Here is a 24585-nt window from a genome sequence, read left to right as displayed (position 1 = left end):
ATATACAACTGATAAAGAAAGAATATACAATTTATAAATCGAAGTTTTTTAATTTTATTACTTTTTTAGTTAGACATTTTTAATAAATTTGTTCTCTGCTTTAGATTTGCAGTTTCACATTATTTCAGCAACTTTCACTCATTTAAAATTACCCTCTTTTTATTTTAATGTATTTTTTTATATATAGATCACATGTATCATTCATTGGAGATAAACTTATTTGAGTCAGATAGAACTATTATATGCAACAAAACTCTCTCCAAATATTTAACGCATGGATGAAGATCACTTGTTCTATAAGCGTGTCTCATTTCTAGTCCCACACAACACATCATTTAAAAATCTACATGTGCATTTTCATGTTTCTCATATTACCATTGACACTAACAAACATGTTAACTTCGTTTCGCTTTAGAAAGACCATCATAAAAGCTTCATGGATATTAGTAATAGGATTCTTTACACAAGTCGGTACCCAAAATCCCAGAGTTTTGATATTTCCTAAATGTCCCGATTCCAAAATCAAAGACCTTGCTTTGAGACATCCACATAGCCTTTGTCTCTGTCAGCTTTATCGTTGCTAACAACACACTCTTATGCTGGTAAAGGTGATGATAGGGATGTTATCCATCAACGTTGTTGTGCATGACTCATTTTCTTTGGGTGGACAGATGTTGGAGCCTAGCAGAACAAAACACAACAGAGCATGAGTGAAGTGGAGTGGAGTGGAGCGACAATTTCCCCTTTGGGCTTGGCCCACCTAATGTTTGGTTACAACGTGGATTGGGGGCGTGGGGACGAAGTACGATACAAAGGTTACATTGTAAATCCGTACTATTTTTTATTTTGCAAATATTGATGTAACCTTATTTTTCAAATAATAATAGAAACAACTGCTCTTCTCTCGAGGACATGGGCACATTTGTCAAATCTCATTAAATCTTGTGTTCATGTGTGTGCATGTGATTACTATATTTTAGAATTCTGATTTTTATTGCTAACAAATGCATCAGTGAGGTCATGTCGAGTTTATTGTGTCCAGAAGAAAGCGTGTAGCCATCAACTATGAAGATGTTGCCCTTCTCATGCTATAGGAGCACATTGCAAATGGTTTTGAAGCACATAAGGTGGATCTCTATGGATGCACTGCTTAGGTATGAGAGCATTGTAATCATACCCTGTCACTCATGCACCTACAAAAGGATGATCGCTTTGCACCCTTTTGAAGCGTGCTTGTAAGGAACCACGAGATGAAGGGCTCGATAGTCCACGCAACAATGGAGGTGGTTGATGCCACCGGTACAGGTCGGTGGGTTTGATGAAGGTAAGAGACAAAGGTCATTAATGATGTTCGTGAAATTTAGTAGCGGTCTTCAAGAAAACAAAACAATGCTAACAAATTTGTCAAGGATAGTATGAGAAATGTAAAAAAGCATATGTGGATTTTTAAATGACATGTCGATGTTTTATTCGTGGGGACAAGAAATGGGACAAGTGATCTCCATCTTTAACACAATTGCATACCTAAAATTCAAAGTAAAGATGTCTTATTAAGCTTAAATAACTTCATATCAATTTATCTATATTTTCTTAATTGTCTATCTCTTTTAATCTATCTTTTTTTTCATCATTATCTGTAAATTGATTTTCAATACTTTTCATTAATAATTGTCAATAATTAAGAATAAATTTATATCATAATTTAGATTATTTATTATAAAATTAAAATATATTTTATATATTTAAAGATACTTATTTACTATAAAATTTAATTTACTCTTATATTGATGGTCAAAATTTTAAACTTGGAGAATGAAGCTCTCACTTTTGCAATTAGTGATTATTAACACACTATTTATTCTCTCTTTGAAAGGTGCATTTCACACACTATCAAAATACTCTCTTTTTATATTTGTCTATATACTTGATATTTTCTTAATGCTTATCTATTTCAATTTAAAGTTAATCTTATATTACAGTCAAATAATTTATTATAAATCTAAAATATAATTTATATATATTATGAATTTTAATTATAATTATATACAAAGAAATATTTATTTTTTTAATGCAAAAGCTAAAATATTAATTATATAAAAATAAACATTTATTTTTTGCAAGTCACATACTTAATATCAGTTGCAGAAAAATCAATAAATTTTAAATATTATAAGAGTATCTATCTTGCAGCTAATCTAAGCACATTCTTGATAGGAGTATTGATTTTTTTTGTTTTTTAAAATTACCAAAATAGATATATATTGTAATACGTACTAGCTATTCAATTTTCCAACACATTATCACAAATAATTACAAAGATTAGTGGGAGATTAAAATTACAAGTTGTTTTTTGTATTTTGCGTAAGTTGCCAAATAAATTTAAACACAAGACATATTTTGGGTTTCTCGTGATTATTTAATTAACAAGTTCTCCAAAGAGGCCAAAGTTATTAAGTAATTAAATTTTAGCTTGGACTTTCACAAGTAGCTTAATGCGAAATAAATGTACTAATTTGCCAATTTCAACTACGATCAATAGATCAATGCCTAGCTGAATAGGTAATATGCCGCCCAGAAATAATGGAGATATTTGCCATTCTTACTTTTGCTCAATGTCTTCCTTTACTGCTCATGTATAGAATATCTACTAACTTACTCAATATAGATTCCTTAATCCAAAATTTCTAATCCTCTTTTTTTTTTTTTTCCTGAAATGAAGATATCTTTGATTCCTTGATCCAAAATTTCTAATCCTCTTTTCATTTTTCCCCTGAAATTAAGATATCTTCACAGTCGGAATGAAACCTTAATTAGTCAATAGAGTATAAATTAAGGTATAATTTCTCTCCCACCAAATATTTGTTCACATAACCGACCCTTATCATTTGCTTAAATGACTTAAACTATTAAGCACTTGTGCCACATCTTGAAGTAATCCCCTTTCCATTTTACTTCTGACGCCTTTTTCATTAAGAATGGTTAACGGGTGAAGGTGGGTAAGGGTATAAAAATTGTAAAATCTTCAAGTTTAAAGGTTTGTTTTTGGAAAAATATAAATTTAAAAGTTAAGTTCAATTACCATGTCAACATCAAGTTTTGTAAATTCAACGTGCAACTTGCAAATTAAGAAGACTTGTACACGTATTATCTATTTATAGAATTAATTTGAATTTCTAAGACTCGCATTTTGAATAGAGGACCATTGACAAAACATTTCTTTAAGTATCATGAAGATTTTTTTTTATAAATTTTAAGTCATATTTAATATAAAATAATTTTATATTATTTTATTTCCTTTTCTAGTATGAAAATATTTATTTAATATAATGATAAATTAATAAACAATTTATTCAAAAAGAAATTTGATAAATAATCATAAACGAATTAAATTAGTCAAGTCCACTTCCTCATTTTTTTTCAAAACAAGCATTCATATATTCTTTTAACTCCCCTAATTAGGATATTTGACTCTTCGATGAGATTTCAAAGTATTCCCCAAAAGCTTTGTCCCTTTGAAATGATTATGGAATTAATTCTTGATTTCAGAGACTTAGTCACACTTAAAACTTTTAGTCTCCCTCCAAGAATCTATTATGTAGGAATCAAATCAGATCATTTTTTCACAAACTTAACATGTGTTGTCAATTGAGTTAGATTTATTGATTAAACTCATATATAATTAGAGGTCAAGTTTAAACAACATTTTTTTACAGGTTAAGCTTAAAAACTTTAAATGTTGATCTCAACTTAATTGGTAGATGATGTTATTAATATAAAATATCTACAAATTTTATTGATAATTAATCTTTAAAAATGATTAATATTGGATGGGAGTTTAGTTGATCATCTTTAATTGAATTTTTTCCTCTAATAACTTATTTTTCATCTATAAAGCTCAAACAAAAAATCTTAGTTACAGAATATCTAATAACTGTTTCACTTAGACCAACCATTATTAACTTCTTACGGGTTATACTTTAATGTTTGCCTATGTCTTGTTGGTAATAAAGATTTATTTTTATCTTAATAATGAATTACGAGTTTTACATGTATATAAATATTAATGTGTATATAAATATTTAAAAACTTAAACATTATAAATTTTAAAATTTAACAAAATTAATTTATTTTCTAAATCAAGTAAAATAATTTCATACTTTTGTATACTATAATTAGTAGAGTAACCGGTATATTACACGATATATACAGAGTAATTTAATATTATTTAATTTGATTTGTTATATAGAATGTTTTTATCAATTAATTATATTTTAAAAAATAATTAATAATTTGGTTTTATTACCATGAAATAATTAAGTCACGTGGCATTACTATAATTATATTGTTTTCCTCTTAAAATATTTTGTTTTAGTTGAATTTTCAACAAATCCACTTCAATGTAACAAAACAACATAATCAATTAATTATTAACTTGATTAATAAATAATTGATTAATTATGAAACTAATTATTATATTAATCAATTAAATATTATCGTAAATATCCAACCTATGATAAATGCACATTGAGTATAATAAATGGAAAAAGAGAAAACAAGGCTCTAAACTCAAATTGTAAAATAGTTTTTGGGTAAACTTAAGTAAATTGTTGTAGAAACACTTTCAAGAAAAGAAAATAAGAAGAAAAATAGAAATGAGCTTTTTCATGAGGTAAAATGAGCTCTCCATTATCTTACGAAGATGGATTTAGGATTTATTCACCGGCACAACCAATAATATGTATTAGTTCCCCTTTCTATTCTCACATCAATAATATTCACACAATATAGTTTGAGGACCAACAAAGAATAATCATTCAAATTCAAAGTGGTCAATTAAGAAAAAAATTAATCAAAATAATTCACAAGTCTCAAGAAAGTCTACCAGAGTCTCATCTTTTCAAACAATTCAGAATTTATTCAAGGATATACATGTCAAAACATAGATTAGAACAATGCTAATGAAATGATCAATTCACCTACACTAAAAGAATCACAACTCAATACTCACATTTCTTAAGGTAGCTCTAAGAATAGTTCACAAGCAAGCATGTTAATGTTCCCTCCTAAAGAAAACTCAATAACCCCAATACATACAATTTTTTATCAAGGGAATAACTGAAAACACAAAATTTTATACCTAAGACCAAGAAATTTTTACCACAGTGATGGAACTAGAATAATGCAAAAATTTACATATATCATAGAGAGCTCAAAGTTGAGGGATCAATGATACCCCTTCCCACACTTAAAACATGCAGTGTCCTCAATGCATCTAAATGAAATGAAAAATGCATGAAAAGGGAAAATGTACTGCAAAAACAAATAATGTAGCAAAACAAAAAAGAAAAATAAAAGACTAGGATAAGAAAAACCTACATCATAAATTAGGTTGTCTCTTGAGAAGCGTTTGTTTAACGTTTCGAGCTTGACGAATGAAAAAGGAAAGAAAATCAACCATCCTTGAACAAGGTGATTTTCCTTTTTGTGCACGGATCCTTCAATATAATCATCCACTCCATAGCCAAGAGCTTGAATGGTGATGTTTTCTCCCTTTTTCTTACTCCATCTAGGGTTTTTTGGAATGACTTTCTTCCTTGGATGGTCTTCCTTCCCTACACTTGGGTGAGGCTTAGCCACAATAGTCTTCATCTTGTTGATGACTTGCACAAAATTTCATGTAAAGGAGGAGGAGGAGGAGGAAGAGGATTCAATTCCCGAATCAATCGCTTTAAACACTTTCTTTTCATCAACAACCTCCAAATTATTTTCCTTTCTTGAAGATCAATCAAAATCCCTCCTATGTGAAGGCAAGGTCATCCCAAAATAATTAGGATTTCTTCATCCTTTTCCATGTCCAAAATCATAAAATTAGCTGGACAAATGAATTTTCCAACTTAAACCAACAAATTTTCCATTATTCCTAATGGATAAGTAAGAGTTTTGTCTACTAGCAAAAGAGAAATGTTAGTGGGTTGTGATTCTTATAACCCCAACTTCTTATAGACAGAATATGGCATTATATTAATGATAGCACCCAAATCACATAAAGCTTTATTAACTTGTATGTTGCCAATAGTACAAGGGACTAAAAAACTCCCTAGATCACTAAGCTTAGCTGACAACTTCCTTAAAACTATAACAAAACATTTTTCATTGATACCAACTGTAGCAAAGTCCGCCAAATTTCCTTTATTTGAAAAAAATTATTTTAAATATTTGGCGTACTTTGGCATTTGAGCAATTGCCTTAGCGAAGGGGATATCAATAGGCACCCTTTTAGGCATCTCAACAAATTTAGCAAATTATCCATCCTCATTCTTGTCTTTCAATCTTTGAGGGAAGGAATCACTTACTTAAGGAAGTGTTAGTACCTCATGCTCACCTTCCTTGCTTGCCACTAGATTTCCATTAGTAGGAACCTTAACTTTCCTAAGTGCTTGGTCCTTCTCAGTAAGGATGTCATCTGCAGCTTCTAGGAAAAAACTCCCCAGAGTCCTCTTGCTTCTAGACATCACAACATTAACATCCCCCCTTTAGGATTTGGTTCAGGTTGTGAAGGGAGGTTGGCTGACTATCTTTGTGACAAGAGGGATTGCATGTTGGTCAGTTGAGATTCCACCGACTTCATTCTATGGTCATTCTGTGCCATATATTGAAGCACTCCTCTTGCCTAGGCCTTTGATTTTGCATGGGTTGAGGCCTATATATCCCTTGATTTTTTCCAAAGCCTTGTCTTTGATTGAAATTGTTAGAGCATTAATGGTAAGAGTTGTTTCCTCCCCTTACAAAGTTGGTTTCATCCATGTCTGCAGCTAGCTTGTCATCAACGATGCATTCTCCTAACCCATGCCAAATCCCCCATTGTCATAGGTTAGGAATGGAGGTGTGGTAATGGAAGACTTGGGCTTGAGCTCTCATGAGTGTCTTAATCTTCAGTGTTAGAGCTTGCATCTGTTTTTTCAATTCAGTTTGAGAATCATCTTTCTTTACCTGGTTGGCATATTTCTTCATAATCTTCCTATCCCCTGAGTTGTTATAGGGGTTGGAGCATATATCTTCAATGATCATGATGGCATTAGTAGGGGGGTTTTAACATGAGGTTACCCCCACAAGAAACATCTAAACTTGTCCTGTGAAGACACCCCACCATATAATATATGGACGAGTATATGTTTAGTAATGCTATTGTGTGGGCAACTTTTGATCATCTCTTGCAACCTTTTCAAGGTTTTAATTACACTATTTTGTTCCCTGTGCACAAAAAATTAGGAATTCCATTAAAGACAAGGAGAAAAGTACATTGACAGTAACATCATAACCCTCAAACTAGGGGATTAACCACTTATGATCAGAGGAAAGCTAGCAATCCTATAAAGAGTAAACATAGATATACCAATAGGTAAGAACAATGATCACAATCCGTCCTTGCGTGTTGTTCATGCTCTACAGTTCTCAAAGGTCCTCAAGATTCTCTCAAATTCGTAAAAAATAAGAATAAAATTGAATCATAGACTCCTTATGAAAGAGAGATGTCTCATTCTTTATTTATAATATTATGTGAAGGTTCTCCTTCTATCTTTCCTTAATTAAAGAATATTATCAATTAAGATTTAAACGTGACATGTGATCCTTGCAATCTTCAAGTGATAGGTAACACATTAAAATAACGGACATACAAAATTACCGCACACGTACAAAATTACCATGACTGTACAAAATTACTGCAAACATAAAAATAAAAAATTATCGTGGTTGTACAAAATTATTGTGACTGTGATCTTCTGATTAGCTCCAAAAATTCATGATATTTAGCTCTTTTTCACATAAAACCTCTTAAGCACTCATCTTTCACAAACTTACATTAAAGCATGAGTTTTGCCAAATAAAATATACCAAAATGCATGAATATGACATAAAAACTCACATCTAAATACAATCAAATTTGGGTTTATCACTAAGCTTCCATAGACACTTCTAAGAGAAGAAAAATAGAAATGAACTTCTTCATAAACTAAAATAAATTACCCATTAACTAATTTACAGAAGCTCCCTTATACACCTTCTCTAAAAGATGAGAGAATATCACTAAATTTGCTAATGGTCAAGTAATTGAGAGCTAATTTTAGTTTATGTAGAAACTTATTTTATTTTTTCTTCTTATTTCATTCTCTAAGTGTTTTTAGAGAAACTTATCCAACATGTTTATATTATCATCTCATCACAAGTTATCGTGTGTATTCTAAGTTTGTTAACTTTTACATAATTATTTTACAAGTCATATAAATTGTGATTTATAATTGAATGGTCATGTAAAAAAAATTACATTAAAAAAAGTAAACTACACATGTAATTTAACAAAATATATACAATTAGTCATTGAAGAATATAATTTTGTTGAATGTTAATAGGTTATTAATTCACTTTAAATAGTGCATTAGATCAATCATATTTTTTTTTCTAAAGGGAGATGAATCATATTTAAGAACACACACAAATATATTAGCTTAGTGTCTCGTGTTCTACACAAGTATTAAATTTAAATTTATATGTTTTTGTATATATTATAATTTTTTAATGTATTTATCTATTATATTTTAATTGATAAAAAATATATTAGTATATATATACACACACAATAACATACAATAAAATGTTAAATGTTATAAAAATGGCATCAAAATTTTGTATGTTGTATACTATATTTTCTTATACATATATCAAATTTATATGTTTATAAAACTTCGTACTTCATAAAAAATGCATCCCCATAAATTTTATTTTATATTAATAAATTTATATATTGTTAATTTAAATTTTTTTAACATTAATGAAATAAGTTAATTTAAAATATAAAAATCTTTTTTGATTTGAATAAATAAGTGAATATTATTATTAAAACTTCAAATGTTGTTTAACATTTAAATATATTTTTAGCAATTAACGTTTAAATATGATTCACGAATTTAATATTTTATTTTTATATTTGATTCATATAATTTTTAATTACATAATATCAAAACATAAGTTTACTTTTGTTGTGTAAAATCAATATAACTTAATACATATAGTCTAAAATGAATATATTCTTAACTAAAAAATATTGAAAAACTGAAATATATTAGTTCTCGTTCGTAACTTCATATATATCAATGTATAAAAAATAACAAATACCAAAGTTAGCAGAATAATTATTCTATTAATTTGCCATTTGTTGTGACAATACTATTTGGTACCTAAGTGCAAAGTATTCTATCGTTGATTTACAATAATGTCACATATATATATATATATATATATATATATATATATATATATATATATATATATTAAATATTATTGAATTTTATTAACAAATCTTTTGAAACAAAGTACACTGTTTTTATGGTGGACTAATAAGCAATGTGGTCCATGGTGGATTAGTTTTTACAGTGGTATGAAATTATAATTTCATTCTTATGACCTAATTTTATTCCTTTGCTTTCTCTCGTAATCGTTCTTCGCTGTGTGCGTCGTCAGAGGTGATTTTTGGCCGCAATGACACACTTTTCCTCCTTTCTTTACCTTTTTTTTCTATCACTCTACAACCAGTTTGTAGTCACATCGCCATCTGCAACCTCAAGGAATGACACTGTCGTTGTGGGTCTCATCTTCCTCCATGAAAACGACTTCGAAACACTTTTGAAAGTCCAGATTTGCAAATTTCTCTCAGTCCCATAGATGATGGCGATTGCAACAAATTGAAGAGAGGGAAAACATGAGTGAAGAGGAAGAGTGGCATCACATGACTGTGAGGTTGTGGAGGTGTCGAAGTACAAAGGGAAGGATAGGGAAAGAAGAAGAGGGGGAAGCAAAGCCAGGTAGCGAGGCCGTCAACAATGGTGGCGCACGCAGACGAAGGAGGAAAAGGACCAAGGAACAAGAAAAGAATGTGTGATAAAGGACAAAACAAACAATATGAAAATAGTTTTAATCATTAAAAATTGATAAATAAAAAAGATTTAATCTAAATTGTTTAATATTTATTACTCCTATCTTTTATTGTTTGAAATATAAATCAATTTTAATTTTGTGTAAATTTATAAATATTTTTTTAATGTCATTATTTATTAAAAGTTACATATATTTAAATGATTAAAAAAAATCATTCCCTCTCTAATCAGATTTTGGATCCATCCTTGCATAGAAATATATCTTTAAACAAAAGACCAAAGTGTCATGCAACTAGAAGAGATGAAGAATTGGAAAGCACAATCTCTTATCGAGAAGCATTCTTGAGTAATGTGACTATGCTAAAAGCAAACATGGAAAAGATGTTTGATTAGAGAAAGTCAAAACAATGGTGATAGGAATGGAAACCTCTACCGATTGCATAATTAATGTACAAAATGTGCAATGAAAACATATTTTGACTTTAATTGTCTAAGGGAACGAGAATAACTTTAAATGTTGTGCTGTAAAAGAAAACCTTAAATGGTGTAATTAATGAGCTTTAACGTTCAAGTTAAGACTCTTTTGTTAAAGAATAAGTTCCTTCTAAATGCTTACTTTTTTTTAGTTTATGTTCTTACAACATAATGAGGATCCTAACTTTATTCCTTCTTGGTGAGCTCCTCAATCAATATGTATAAAGATGGTCCTAGCCTATTACACAAAACCTATTATGGGTAAATAAACCACATTTAATCATTTTTTAAAGGCATATAAGAAATTATTAAACAACAATCAATTTTAGCATAAGAGGTGCCAAAACCAAGCCATAAAACCACATCTGAGAGACATTAGTCTCTAACAAAACAAAGAAATAAAGTTTATACAATATATATATATAGATAAAAACTATCTTCAGTCCCTTGAAGCATATCACATTGCCACTAGACACCCAAAAACCTGCTGATCAAACTCTCAAAACGAAGGAAAAGCCCCCCAAAATTCAACTGTTGCTATGCATCTCTGAATATACAACACACTGCAACACCTCAGAACCAAAATATTCAACGTACAATAAACATTGAAAGCCCATGAAAAATCGAAATAACTTCTCGAATCAATATGACTCATGACATCCTCTGATTTATCAGTTATAATTATTGGTCTAGAATCAAACCAATATCGCGCCTTTCGAGTCCTCTTATTTTTGCCCACCAAGCATATGACAAAATTTCCCTGAAGTTAATATAACCTCCTCTACCCCAACCTTAAGCTACAAGATCATTGCCTACCTCCCATAAGCTTTCCCCATACCTCCTAAACCACATCACACCCATTAGCACACGAAATCATCCCACACAAACAGGAAGACAAACAACTTAAAATATCAGAAAGTGTGGTCCTGAAAACAAAAAACAAACTCAGCATCATATGAAACCCACATGCTAGCCATTCCATATACTTGATGCCTCACACCGGAGACAACATAAACCAATCGAGACATACTGTACAATCTATAGCCCTCTACCCCAACAAAAAGCAGAACACCTTCCCCCCAATTCCTCACCAAAACAAAATAAAGCAAAATCAGTCCCTCTAACCCAATTTTCCACATAATACATACCAGGTCTTACAACAATATCTTCCCCTACCACCATACAAAGAACCCTATCATGTTAGACTTCTCCCCAAATAAACCATGGGGTTGTTTAGCCAATGTGTCAAGGATAAGTAACACCTTTATCTTTTTGCTCTAATCCACTTCCAATCTTGTCGTGAAGCATCCTGAAAAATGTCCACTGGCTGAATGGATTTTTGTCTAAAAATGATATAATTCCTTCCAATCCAGATGACTCTTTCCATGGAGAACCATAACACCATCCAACCCTCCAGATCCAACCCACTACCTCATATCAATCCACAAAACTGGTGAAACTGCCAGCATATCTTCAAACACAACACTGTCGAAATCCCAAACCAGTTGAAACAAGCGATCATTAGAAAACTATATACAAAGATGATTCACAGTTTCTATTTCATTTTGGCAGCCCACACAAACTCCACTCTCACATTGGATAATTTCTGCCTAACTTTTTCGTGGGAAACTAATTAAAAAAACATTTTTGAAAAATATAATTTCTCTGGAATGTGTTTTTTTTTTTTATGTATATGCTATGAAATATGAAAAATTAAATTTCTCCATTTTAAAAAAAAAATCAAAAACTTACCTGTTGTTTAGAACAAATAATACTTAACATTTTCACCTTAATGTTAACTAAGTGATGACTTTTAAGTTTCCATTTATTTACTATAAGAAAGAAAGGTTATGGAATTATGGCATTTTATGGAGTTGGGACAATTATTTTCTTCTTAATTTTTCTATTATTATTTTTGGAAAATAAATAAAATAGGGTAATATATAGTGGAGAGTACAATTTTATTTCTCTAAAAACGTAACAATAGAGAATATAAAGAAAAAAATGGAAAGAATCTTTTGTCAAAGATTTTTTTTTGTTAATCAAGCATTATCATCATCTATAATCCACAGCCTATAATCTATAATCTTATATAATAATTGCAATATCCTATTTTGATTTTCATTTTTTTCCACTTATTTTACTCTTTAACTGTAAGTCTGTAAATTATAACTTTCTTATTTTATTTTTATTTCCTATTCAATTCTCACATTCTTTCTTCTTCTTTAACTTCCCCATGATCATAATTGGTTGTTATTGTTAAGAAGATTATTCCAGTTTTCGATTTAATGTCTCTCTTTTTTTTTTTCAATATCCCACATATAATATTTTTACATTAACCAAAAAATAATAAGGTAAACAGGTACCTGTCTTTTCACATGTTTGAAATAACAAAATTTTATATTGTTTCAAATTAAATTAACGGCTTTACACATAAAGGGATATTTTTTAAAAAAATTGACATAATGAGTATATTTTAAAAAAATTACGAAAACGCATAAACCGTGTTTTGAAGTAGGGATAGAAATGAGTTGGACAGTTTGTCAAGAGAGTTTGGTTCGGCCTATTTAAGACTCGGCTCCGCTTTACCTGTTTACTATGAAGTCTAACTCAAGTTTTTTTTTTAAAAATTTTTTAGATAAAAAGATCAAACTCAAACTATAAAAAAAACTTGTTAAACTTACAAATCGACTTGTTTAAATAATAATAATAGTAATAATAATAATGACTATTATTATTATTAAATAAAAAACTTTTAAAACTCTTCATATTCTTATAAAGTAATAAATAGAAAATAAAAGTAGTACGCATTTCACCTCTACGCACGTCCCTTTGCATTCTCACTTTCTTAATTCATTTTCTTTCTCTAATGAACTTGAATTCAATATAATTTTTTTTATCAATTATTTTTGGATTTCTACATTACTTATGTGAAATTTTATAAGTTTCTTTTTTTTTAATTAGTATTTCACCTGGGTTTAAAATAATTAATTGATTGAAGACATCTTTAAGCAAACTTTTAAATAAGCTTGTAGGTCAAGTCAGACTTTTATATGTAAGTTGGATCGAGCCTTTGAAAAAATCATATGACAAGTAATGAGTCAAGCTTAAGTTTTGCGTATTCAACTCAAACCAAGCTCAAGCCTACTAAAGCTTGACTTGACTCGACTTCTTTCTACCCTTACTTTGGAGTATAATTTTACTATAAGGAAATCGCGCTTCAAAGCATAATTTTGTTCTTCAAAAAATTGTTATACTAAAATTGTATATGCACGTACGATTTTAGTTTTTTAATATTTTTTATTATTAAAAGTTAAAATTATTTATGTACATGTAGTTTAACATGTTTTTTATTTTTATTTTAAAAATTACATATTTGGACACAATTTTTTTACATTATTTAAGAAATCATGTATTTAAACACCATTTGTTTTTTAATAGAAATTGTGTTAAGTATGTAACACTTGTTTTTAATTTTTTTTAATAAGTTTTGGTGGGCTAATATAAAATACTTGGAAAAAAAATTATTTATGGGATGATGTCCCACTTAGAAGTCTTTATTGTGTAGGATGAATTATGTTGAATATTTTATAATTTTTAATTTTTAAGCAGGATTAATTATTATATATTGTTCAACTTATAAATTTTGTCCATATATCACTTTATTTTTAATATATTATTTTTAAAAAAATAATTAAAAATCACAAATCTTAATAAAATAAAATCCATTTTAAAAAAACATAATTGAAATCATACAATACAATATGATTTCAATTTTCTAAAAAGAAAAAAATATAAAAATCATATCCTACCATACGATTTCATTAGAAAAAAAGGAAAAAAAAACTAAAATCATATTTTAACATATCTTAGAGAAAAATATATTTTAAATAAATTAAAAGTAAAAATAGTATTTTGATATACTATTTCTTTATTACTAAATCGTATCATCAAATCACAATTTACCTATTTTCATAATTTAAAAAAAAATACTTATTATGATAATTTTTTTAAATCTGTCCATTCCTGTACTTAAGCCTAAATTAACATATAAAGCACTACAAAAATCATAGCCACTAATTTAAGAGTACCCTTCGTTTTATATTTTCTGTCTTGCTATTATTGTACATATAAAAAGAGATAAAAATAGTTCAACCTGTGGTCTACACACTGATGCTGACCAATGAACAGTTAACAATGCTATTGCGGCCAGATCAAAACAAGCAAAGTTTAAAAAACACAGAGAAAAAACAAACCAATTAATTAATTAAGGATAGTTCGATTGAAGATAATGGAACTATATTAATTAAACCCTAGCTAATGCAATAGGCATGCTGACATAGAACCAATAGGAAGCGAGAGACAAATAAAAGAAACTCAATTAGATGGTTATATTTTAGACTTTAGTAACATCTGAAAAGGAATCATCACTTATTTTATGACATGAAAACTTATCTCTGGAGATTCGTTTAAATAGTTAATCTTTTCTCAAGGTATGTCTTTTTAGTATATATATTTCTTTTAATATATATAAATATATATCAAATTCTAATCATATGTTTTAAAACATAAAATTATCTGATAATTATATCACATTATATTTGTTATTGATGTGCACAAATTGATATAATTGTTTCAACTTAACCAACAAATACTACTTTAAGTCTTGAATATATTTAAAACAAAAAAGCCACTAGTTAAGAAATAAAAATAACATCTTGAATATATTTAAAACAAAAAAAGCCACTTGTTAAGAAATAAAAAAACATTAAAAATGTTATTTTTATTGTGATTTTAATATGTCTTTCACATAAATTTAATAAAAAAATATTTTAAATTTTTAACAATTGTTCTTATCAAGGGAACCGGTTAGATAGACTTTAAAAAATATTAAAATACTTGTTAATTAATTCTTATAAAAAAAGGTTAATACTAATTAGTATTTTAAGGTATTATTAAAAAATTAGAAGAAATAAAATTGAATAGAATGTGCAAATTGTGATGTCTCCTATTTTTATTTTAGATCCGTTATAATTATTACAATAAATATTTTTTACTTTTAATTCTTTATCCAATACAAACATATTAGCAAGACCTTAAAAAAGAAAGGAGCGAGAGTATTGTGTGCTCTTTCTGAAAAATAAAAAAATGAATAACATTTAATATAATGATTAAAAAAATAATAATAAGGTGGTGAGGGAAGAGAGAATGAAGGGGAAAAGAAAAGAAAAGAAAAGAAAAGAAAGCAGTGAAGGAGAGAAAGATGGGTAAGAAGGAAGTGGCTTTGTTGTTTGAGATGCGAGCCTATTCCGGTAGAAAGGGAACCTTCTCCGTACTTCTCTTTCTCCTTTTGATTCTAATTCTTCCCATCATTTAAAGTTTCTTCCTTCGTTAACACTTTCTCTTCTCTCCCTCTCCTTCTTCTTCATTCAAAGACTTCGCCTTTTTGTTCTAAACAGAGAGAGAAACTCGTTTCCGATTAAGGGTCTTGTTTCTTTTGTTGTGGTAATGCTCGAATCGGTTTCTCACTGCATTCTGGGTGATTTAGGGATCGGTTAGTTTTTGTGGGGGTCTCATTAGCATTTCAAAGTTTCGTGCTTTTTTGTTGCTGGGTGTGGAGAGAGAGAGAGAGAGAGAGAGAGAGATTCCCGTTCTTGGTTTTGTGGTATTTGAAACATTGTTGTTGTTCTTCCGTGGTTATTTAGGTAGGATTTTTTTTTTCTTTTTTCGGTGTAAATATTGTTTAATTTGTGAATCCTAGATTCTCGTCGTTATAGTTGTCTCCTCCTCCTTTGATATTATTTGATTCACTGGAGGGTTTGGAAAATCAAAAGAGGAAAAAAAGGTAACTATTTTTAATTTGATTTTTTTTATAAAAAATAATCACAGTCACCCCCATAATTTTATCGTGGGTTTTTACAATACTCTTCACTTGATTTTTTTTAAAAAATTTTTAGACAATTTTAGTGATTTGTATTCTGGTGCCTAAGCATAGGATTTTGCTTTTGTTTTTTGATTTTGTGAAAGAAAATCCCTAATACTGGAAAAGGGGTAAGTAGAGTTTTTTTTTTTTTTTTTTTGAGGCAGTGGCTGAGTTCTTTGTTGGGTCATTACATCTTATATGGGAATACCTGATAGTTCAATATTAGATCTAATAGAAAAGGTAAGGTCTTGGGTTTCTTGGGGAGGAAGTGATTTGTGTTACTTGTCTGAGAAATTTGATATGCTCCATCATAGTGGCTGCAAAATGTGTTGTGAGTGCAATAGAAATCTTGGTGAAATGAATCAGCAGCACAAATACAATTGCAAAAGCTGTGGCCGTTGGTTGTGTGAGACATGCATCCGGGGTTGTGATCTTAAAATTTTTGAATCTGACAACACTGGAATTAAGGAAACCTTTCATTCCTGCAAGTTCTGTTCAGATGGCAATAGGAGGAGGATGTCTTGTGAGGGTCAGAAGAAGTGCAGTGAGAAAGTGCACCCTTCTGTCTCTCCACAAGAGAGTCCAAGACAAAGTCCTGAGCCACCTTCTCCATGCTTTAGTGTTGAGAGTGATAGACTCGGTTCTCCTCTCAAAGCTGAATTGAATCAGGGAACTCAATTTGATCGCTGTTTCCATGATCATGATTATGGATATTATCCTTGTTCTGTGGTCAATAAGAGTGTGAACTCATCTGGTACTCACCCTTCTTCGGTATCTACTCATCCATCTACCTTCAGGTAATCATATTTTCACCATAATTACAGGAATTTATATGCTTTTGGTTTAATATTTTTGGGAAGTTCATTAGAAAGTTGTTGCATATCTGATATCTTAACATAATGGTGTTCCATGTTCTTTGACTATTACAATTGAAAGGGTAAATTTTCTTTGGTATTTTAATTGACGATGAATATATATTTTCTTATCCTTGAATTTGAGAACAAAATGATCCTTTATAATTGTTTGAAAGTCAAAAGTTACTTGCATAATTCAAGTAGTCCCTCTTCATCAAAAGTCCTCTGTGCTTGATATGTGTTGTGTATAAATGTAGGAGTGACAAAGAGGGAACGGATGATTCTAGGAAGCACCTTCTCAGCCCATCACGTACATATTGTGATAATTATTCAGATATAGATTCAAGTAGCGTTAGTGCTAGACATGACACTTACAATTATAATTTTGTGGGGTCGAGTCCTTCAGATAGCCCTTCTAGGATTGGTTTTACTTCTAGTAGTGCTGGGCTTCCTGTACAGAAGGGGCAGGAGAAAGGCTCCGTCCCTCAGACTGATGGTCCCTTTGGTCAACAAAGTATGGCCGTTTTAAGAAAGCCTGGGCAAGGGACTGAGGATGCATATACTACTGCTTATTTTTCTGACGACTTGTCTATTTTCCGGAACCAGAATGAGAATTCACAGAGGCCATTGGATTTTGAAAACAATGGTCTTATTTGGTTTCCCCCACCTCCTGATGATGAAAACGATGATGCAGAAGGTAATTTCTTTTCATATGATGATGAGGATGATGATATTGGTGACTCAGGTGCCTTGTTCTCATCCAGTTGCAGTCTATCTAATATGTTTCCTGGAAAGGAGAAACTTAATGATGAAAACAAGGAACCTTTAAAATCTGTCATCCAAGGGCATTTTAGAGCTCTTGTTTCACAGCTTTTACAGGGAGAGGGAATTAAAGTTGGTAAGGAAAATGATTCTGAGGACTGGCTTGACATAGTTGCAACGGTAGCTTGGCAGGCTGCTAACTTTGTGAGACCAGATACTAGCAAAGGTGGCAGTATGGATCCTGGTGATTATGTAAAGGTCAAATGTATAGCATCTGGAAGCCCAAGTGAGAGGTAACATGCCTTCCAAACTTTGCCTGTATACATTATAAATCACTGCCTTTTTCCTAGGAACTTCTATGTGATTCACCATTAAATTATGAGTTTTTTGTTTTGCAGCACCCTTGTCAAAGGAGTAGTTTGCACAAAAAATATTAAGCACAAGCGCATGACCTCTCAATACAAAAAGCCTAGGCTACTCCTTTTAGGTGGAGCTCTGGAATATCAGAAAGTTCCAAATCAATTGGCTTCTTTTGATACATTGTTACAGCAGGTGCCTTCATGACTCACATATGGATTATGTCTCTTCCAGTTAAGGTTTTTTTTTTTCTTGGAAAGAAATTCTGATTTGTTAATGCTGGCAGGAAAATGATCATTTGAAGATGATCATTTCGAAAATTGAGGCTCTACGACCAAATGTCTTGCTGGTAGAAAAAAGTGTAGCTTCATGTGCCCAGGAATATTTGCTGGCAAAGGAAATCTCCTTGGTGTTGAATGTTAAAAGGCCTTTGCTGGAGCGTATAGCTCGGTGCACTGGTGCTCTTGTCACTCCATCAGTGGATCATTTATCTAAAGCACGATTGGGGAACTGTGAGTTGTTCCGGTTAGACAGAATGGTGGAAGATCGGGAGACTACTAATCAGTTAAGCAAAAAGCCATCCAAAACATTAATGTTTTTTGAAGGTTGTCCACGGCGATTGGGTTGCACGGTATTCCTTTTTCTTTTATTTTCTTCCATGTTTTTTTACATGTTTATTTTTGTGTAAAGATATGGATATGGATGTGCAATGCTGCTTGTTTCTGATTTTGATTCTCATTATAGGTCTTGCTGAAGGGCACATGCCGTGAAGAACTAAAGAAAATTAAACATGTTGTGCAATATGCAGTTTTTGCAGCCTATCACTTATCTCTTGAGACCTCATTCCTTGCCGATGAGGGTGCTACCCTACCTAAAGTGATAGTTAAAAACTCTACTGACATGCCAGAGAGTGCAACTGCTGACACTGATATTTCTATCATACCTATCTCCTTTTCTACAACCATGTGCCAATCAGAGGCTGACAATGCTTTTAGAGTGGAGGACTTTGTTGGCCTTGATTTAAAGCTTGAAAATTTGGGATCAGTGCCAGAGAATCTTGATGACCTTAGTTGTCATTCAGTTACAGGCACCATGTCAGATTATAGAGCTGAGAGTGTACTCTCTGATTCATTCTATAATAATTTAACTTCTAATTTGACTGTAGAATCAGATTATTTACATCAGGGCAATGAATCAGATGGAGACACTATATTTAGTACAAGAGACCTTTTGCAATCAGAATTGCAACAAACCACGGTTCAAGAGGAGAGGGAGTATGGTGAAGTTGCTGACTTAACAAAAGACAAGACAAATGAAGATGAGCTTTCTGGTGAATACTTTTCTGCCACTGATGGTCATCAGAGCATATTGGTGTACTTTTCAAGTCATTGTGTATCAAAAGGAACTGTATGTGAACGTACTAGGTTGCTGCGCATAAAATTCTATGGCTCTTTTGATAAGCCTCTTGGGAGATATCTTCGTGATGATCTGTTTGATCAGGTAAGTTGTGTTTAATTATTTTTGTGTTTTCTGGTACTAGTTAATTTTAAAGTGAAATGACGTGAATTGCTTTTTCCAGGCATGTTGCTGCCAGTCTTGTAAAGAGCCAGCTGAGGCTCACGTCCTATGTTTTACTCACCAGCAAGGAAATCTTACAATCAATGTTAGGCGCCTTCCCTCCTTGAAGTTACCAGGGGAAAGAGATGGCAAGATTTGGATGTGGCACCGGTGTCTCAGGTGTCCATTTGAGGATGGAGTTCCACCAGCAACTCGGAGAGTCGTTATGTCGGATGCTGCTTGGGGATTATCTTTTGGAAAGTTCTTGGAACTTAGCTTTTCTAACCATGCAACTGCAAATCGAGTTGCAACCTGTGGACATTCTTTGCAGAGGGATTGCCTCCGTTTTTATGGGTAAATCATCCAGACAAGGAATCACCAATCAATTTTTTGTTATGTAATTTGTGTTGGTCATCAATACTTGAAAGGTGACAAACAACCTGATGTGTAACAGGTATGGGAGCATGGTTGCTTTTTTCCGGTATTCCCCTATTGATATTCTTTCTGTCCATTTACCTCCATCTGTGTTGGAATTTGGTCACATCCAAGAGGAGTGGATTAGAAAGGAGGCAGAAGAGGTGATATAAAAAAGCTGTTAATATTTGCTTTTCTGTTTTACATGTAGTTCTGAACTATAGTAATTGTAAATTTTAGTTTATCTGCTCCTTGTATAAAAAAAATAACTTCACTTTCCTTATTTTGTGCAGCTTTTTATTAAAGTGGAAACCTTGTATGTGGAGATATCTAATGTGCTTGAATGGTTGGAAATGAAGATTGTGTCTCCTGGTATTGGAAATGAGTCATCTGATACATGTGACATTCAAAACCACATACTGGATCTGAAAGATATGCTTCAAAGAGAAAGAACTGATTATCATGTAAGCAAGCTAGTGTATATATGCTGTCTATGTAATGTATCATTGTTGTCTTATGGTACTTGGTTTTGTAGAACCTTGTCGGGTTCAAGTGTTTTTATGTGTGCTCATTCATAGATTTTACTGATGAATATACTTGTATCTAATTTCCTGTTCTTTTCTCCCCTTTTCTCATGCATGTGTATGTAGTGTTTGCTACAGTCAGGCTCAGTGACCACACAACCAGGGAAGATGACACTAGACATTCTGGAACTAAATCGCTTGAGGCGTTCTCTTCATATTGGTTCACATGTTTGGGATCACCGACTATACTCGTTGGACTCTCTCATTAAAAGAAGTTTTAGCTCCAAGGTTAAACAAGAAGATGAATTATGTGCAGATGTTAAAGAGTTAAGAGTTGATTCACTTCACAAGGAGCGGAATTTTGACTGTGGACTTGAGCAAAATAATGCTCGTCTTTCAAAATTGCACGAGTCTCATGAGAGTCATATGCTTGCAGAGCCAGATGACGCACTTGAAACTTGTGCGTCGGGATCATTTACATGTTATCTTGAGGGAAAGAAAGTACATTCAGATGGTGAACTTAACAGAACCTTATCTGAGTGTTTCCCACCAAATGAGTCCAATCTTTCTGAGAGAATAGATTCTGCATGGACCGGAACTGATCAACCTCAAGCTAATGCCGTCCCAGCTGGAAGTATTCAGCGGTCTAATCAACATGATAGCCCTCCTTTTAGAAGGGTGTCACAACCAATGAGAGTTCATTCTTTTGATTCAGCAGTGAGAGTTCAGGAAATAATCAGAAAAGTCTTGCCCTCATCTTTACATTTATCAACACTTAGATCTTTTCATGCTTCTGGAGATTATGGGAATATGGTTAGAGACCCCGTCTCTAACATATTGCGGTCTTACTTTCAAATGTTGCCATGGGAGACACAGAAACTAAATCTGATTCTGAGCTCCACACCATCATTCATTTCCTCCGTTTCAGGCATAGCTGAAGGTGCTCGATTGCTGCTTTCCCAAACATATCATGGTGATAGAGTTATTGCTGTCTATGACGATGATTACTCTAGCATAATATCATATGCCCTTAGTTCCAAGGAATATGAAGATTGGGTGTCTGGTAAGTCAGATATGCAAGAGAGTAACTGGATTGCTCGTGAGAGAAGCAAAGAAGATTTAGCTGCTTCCAGCTTTTCTGCATGGGGTAGTCTGGACTTGGATTATATCAATTATGGTAGTTATGGGTCTGAAGATGTTCCATCTTCTGTTGGTTCTCTTCTCAGGGACTCCAAAAAATCTTTACACTTACAAATTTCCTTTGGCGATGATTCTGTGGGAGCTGGAGGTAAAGTGAATTTTTCTGTCACTTGCTATTTTGCAAAGCAGTTTGAATCACTTAGGAAAAAATGCTGCCCCAATGAGGTTGATTTTGTGCGATCCATGAGCCGTTGCCGGAGATGGAGTGCACAGGGAGGGAAAAGTAATGTATATTTCGCCAAATCATTGGACGAGAGGTTTATTATTAAACAAGTGACCAAGACAGAATTGGAGTCCTTTGAAGAATTTGCACCTCAGTATTTCAAATACCTGATGGATGCCCTGAACTCAGGAGGGCCTACTTGTCTTGCCAAAATTCTTGGTATTTATCAGGTGAGAACTCGACTCATTATTTGACATTTTACACAAACATGCCAGACCGGTGTATAAATGTAAATTTTATGTTTACAAAGTTTCTTGTTTTGGTGGCAGGTCACGGTCAAATACCCAAAAGGTGGGAAGGAAACAAAAATAGATCTGATGGTAATGGAAAATCTCTTTTACAAGAGAAAGATATCCAGGATATATGATCTCAAGGGCTCAGAAAGATCTAGGTATAATCCTGACACAACTGGGACAAACAAAGTGATGCTAGACATGAATTTGTTAGAAACATTGAGAACAAAGCCCATATTTCTAGGGAGTAGGGCTAAGAGAATACTGGAAAGAGCTGTATGGAATGACACATCCTTTTTGGCGGTAAGCTTTATTTCGGCTTCCAAGCAACCTTTGAATGGTTAAAGGTTACATCCTGCATTTCTAAATTTAAGTTCTATAGAAATAAAAGTTTCTTGGCACTTTGCTGTATCATAGGTTATGCCTAAGTTTCCATGGTATCTCTCGAGGCTTGTTTATTATATTAATCATGTGGCTCCTTCAAGGTTCATAACAAGTTCTTGTAAAACGATCTGTTGAAAATTTCCCTTGAACCATGCATGCAAGCTATGGTTTTACTTTATGACCCAAAATATTTTTAACTAGCAGTTTCTTGGTTTTAGTATATGGTTGTTACTCACTTTACTTTCTCCCTTTGTGGTTCTTCAGTCTGTTGACGTTATGGACTATTCTTTGCTGGTTGGAGTCGACGATGAGCGCAAGGAACTGGTTCTGGGGATCATTGATTTCATGAGACAATACACATGGGACAAGCATTTGGAGACATGGGTGAAGGCATCAGGGATACTTGGGGGTCCAAAAAATGCTGCTCCCACTATAGTTTCTCCTAAACAATACAAGAAAAGGTTCCGGAAGGCCATGACTACATACTTTCTCACCTTACCTGATCAATGGTCATCCTGAAAGTGAAAATGTATAATTATACATATTCTTTTCCAAACAACACTCAAAGGGCAAAGGCAGTGGTCAAATGTACATGTTAGCCATGTATCCATATTGGATACTAGTTGGTTGTTTTGGATACACCTTGCTGTACTTTTTTCTTTTCTTTTCTTTCTTTCCCAATCTATTGTTCTAAATGAGAATATTACAATAATTTGAGAAATTAATATTTTGATATGTTCATAATGATTAAACTGCTTACTTGTTTTCTTTGCCTCATCAGCTTGCCTCCTTATTAAAATGGTTATATGTTATATTGGTTGGCCTTGTGTTAAATTCTTTGGAAATATGTACGTTTCTTTGTGAATTAGGATGCACGTTTAATGTAAAATATTAGGTAAAATGGCTATTGAACTGGCTTTGTAAATTAGAACATTGGATTGGTGTATAATATAACACAGGCTAATAATAGCAATAAAACTGATGAGGGAGAGGCATTACTATTACTATTATTCTTAAAATAATTGTACATATTAAATTTGTGTTATTCATATGTTTGAATTTTTGAACAAACTGGTTTTAAAGTTGAAGAAAAGTGTTTTTAAAGCGAGTTTGACAAAATTAAAAAAGCCAAGTGAGTGTATGTTCATTTTTAAATTAATAATGCACTTAAAAGTAAATTAATAATGAATCTACTCTTAATCAATATGAATAAAAAACTATTAAAAAATTGGCATGCTGGTTTCTACGCAAATAGTTTTTCATCTTTGACCCTACATTTTATTTATTTATTTATTGCTTGGCACTTAATTTTGATTCATCTCATTTTAAATGAAGCTATGAATTTGACGAGTCTCACTAAATTATTTAGATTTTTTTTTATTTTACAGAAATCAATATAAAATTTACGTAATAATAAAAAAGCCTATTAGACCTTGCACAAATATTATATTAAAAAATATAATTTGAAATAATTGACCATTTACGTTAAGTGCTTGTTTAGAGGTGGAAATAACTTTAGAAGAATTATCATGTTTAAAAATTCCTATAGAGAAATAAATGCAATAATAATAATAATAATAATAATAATAATTATTATTATTATTATTATTATTATTATTATTACTCCTTTAGTCCTATTAAAATTGTCCTCCTAAATTATTTTATACAAATCAATAAAAACTAATAAATAGGTGAAACAAAATATTAATTTTACAAAATTAAACTTATCATCATTAATTTATTTTTTAACC

At 31.6% G+C, this 24585-nt stretch overlaps 1 protein-coding gene across 1 annotated transcript; it reads left to right on the top strand.

The window, feature by feature from the left end:
* Window positions 1-15609: 15609 nt before the first annotated feature.
* Window positions 15610-23611, top strand: LOC114419729 (putative 1-phosphatidylinositol-3-phosphate 5-kinase FAB1C). Its single transcript, XM_028385497.1, has 11 exons — window positions 15610-17123; window positions 17438-18235; window positions 18341-18494; window positions 18586-18930; window positions 19044-19799; window positions 19879-20210; window positions 20311-20434; window positions 20564-20734; window positions 20921-22387; window positions 22487-22753; window positions 23099-23611. The coding sequence occupies exons 1-11, from the start codon at window positions 16525-16527 to the stop codon at window positions 23351-23353; spliced, it is 5268 nt and encodes a 1755-aa protein (XP_028241298.1). The 5' UTR covers window positions 15610-16524; the 3' UTR covers window positions 23354-23611.
* Window positions 23612-24585: the final 974 nt, after the last annotated feature.

The sequence above is a fragment of the Glycine soja genome, chromosome 7 (genome assembly GCF_004193775.1).
Source record: "Glycine soja cultivar W05 chromosome 7, ASM419377v2, whole genome shotgun sequence".
Classification (NCBI taxonomy): Eukaryota; Viridiplantae; Streptophyta; class Magnoliopsida; order Fabales; family Fabaceae; genus Glycine; species Glycine soja.
Note: the sequence above shows the minus strand (reverse complement) of the source record. Positions and strands in the feature narration are given on the sequence as shown.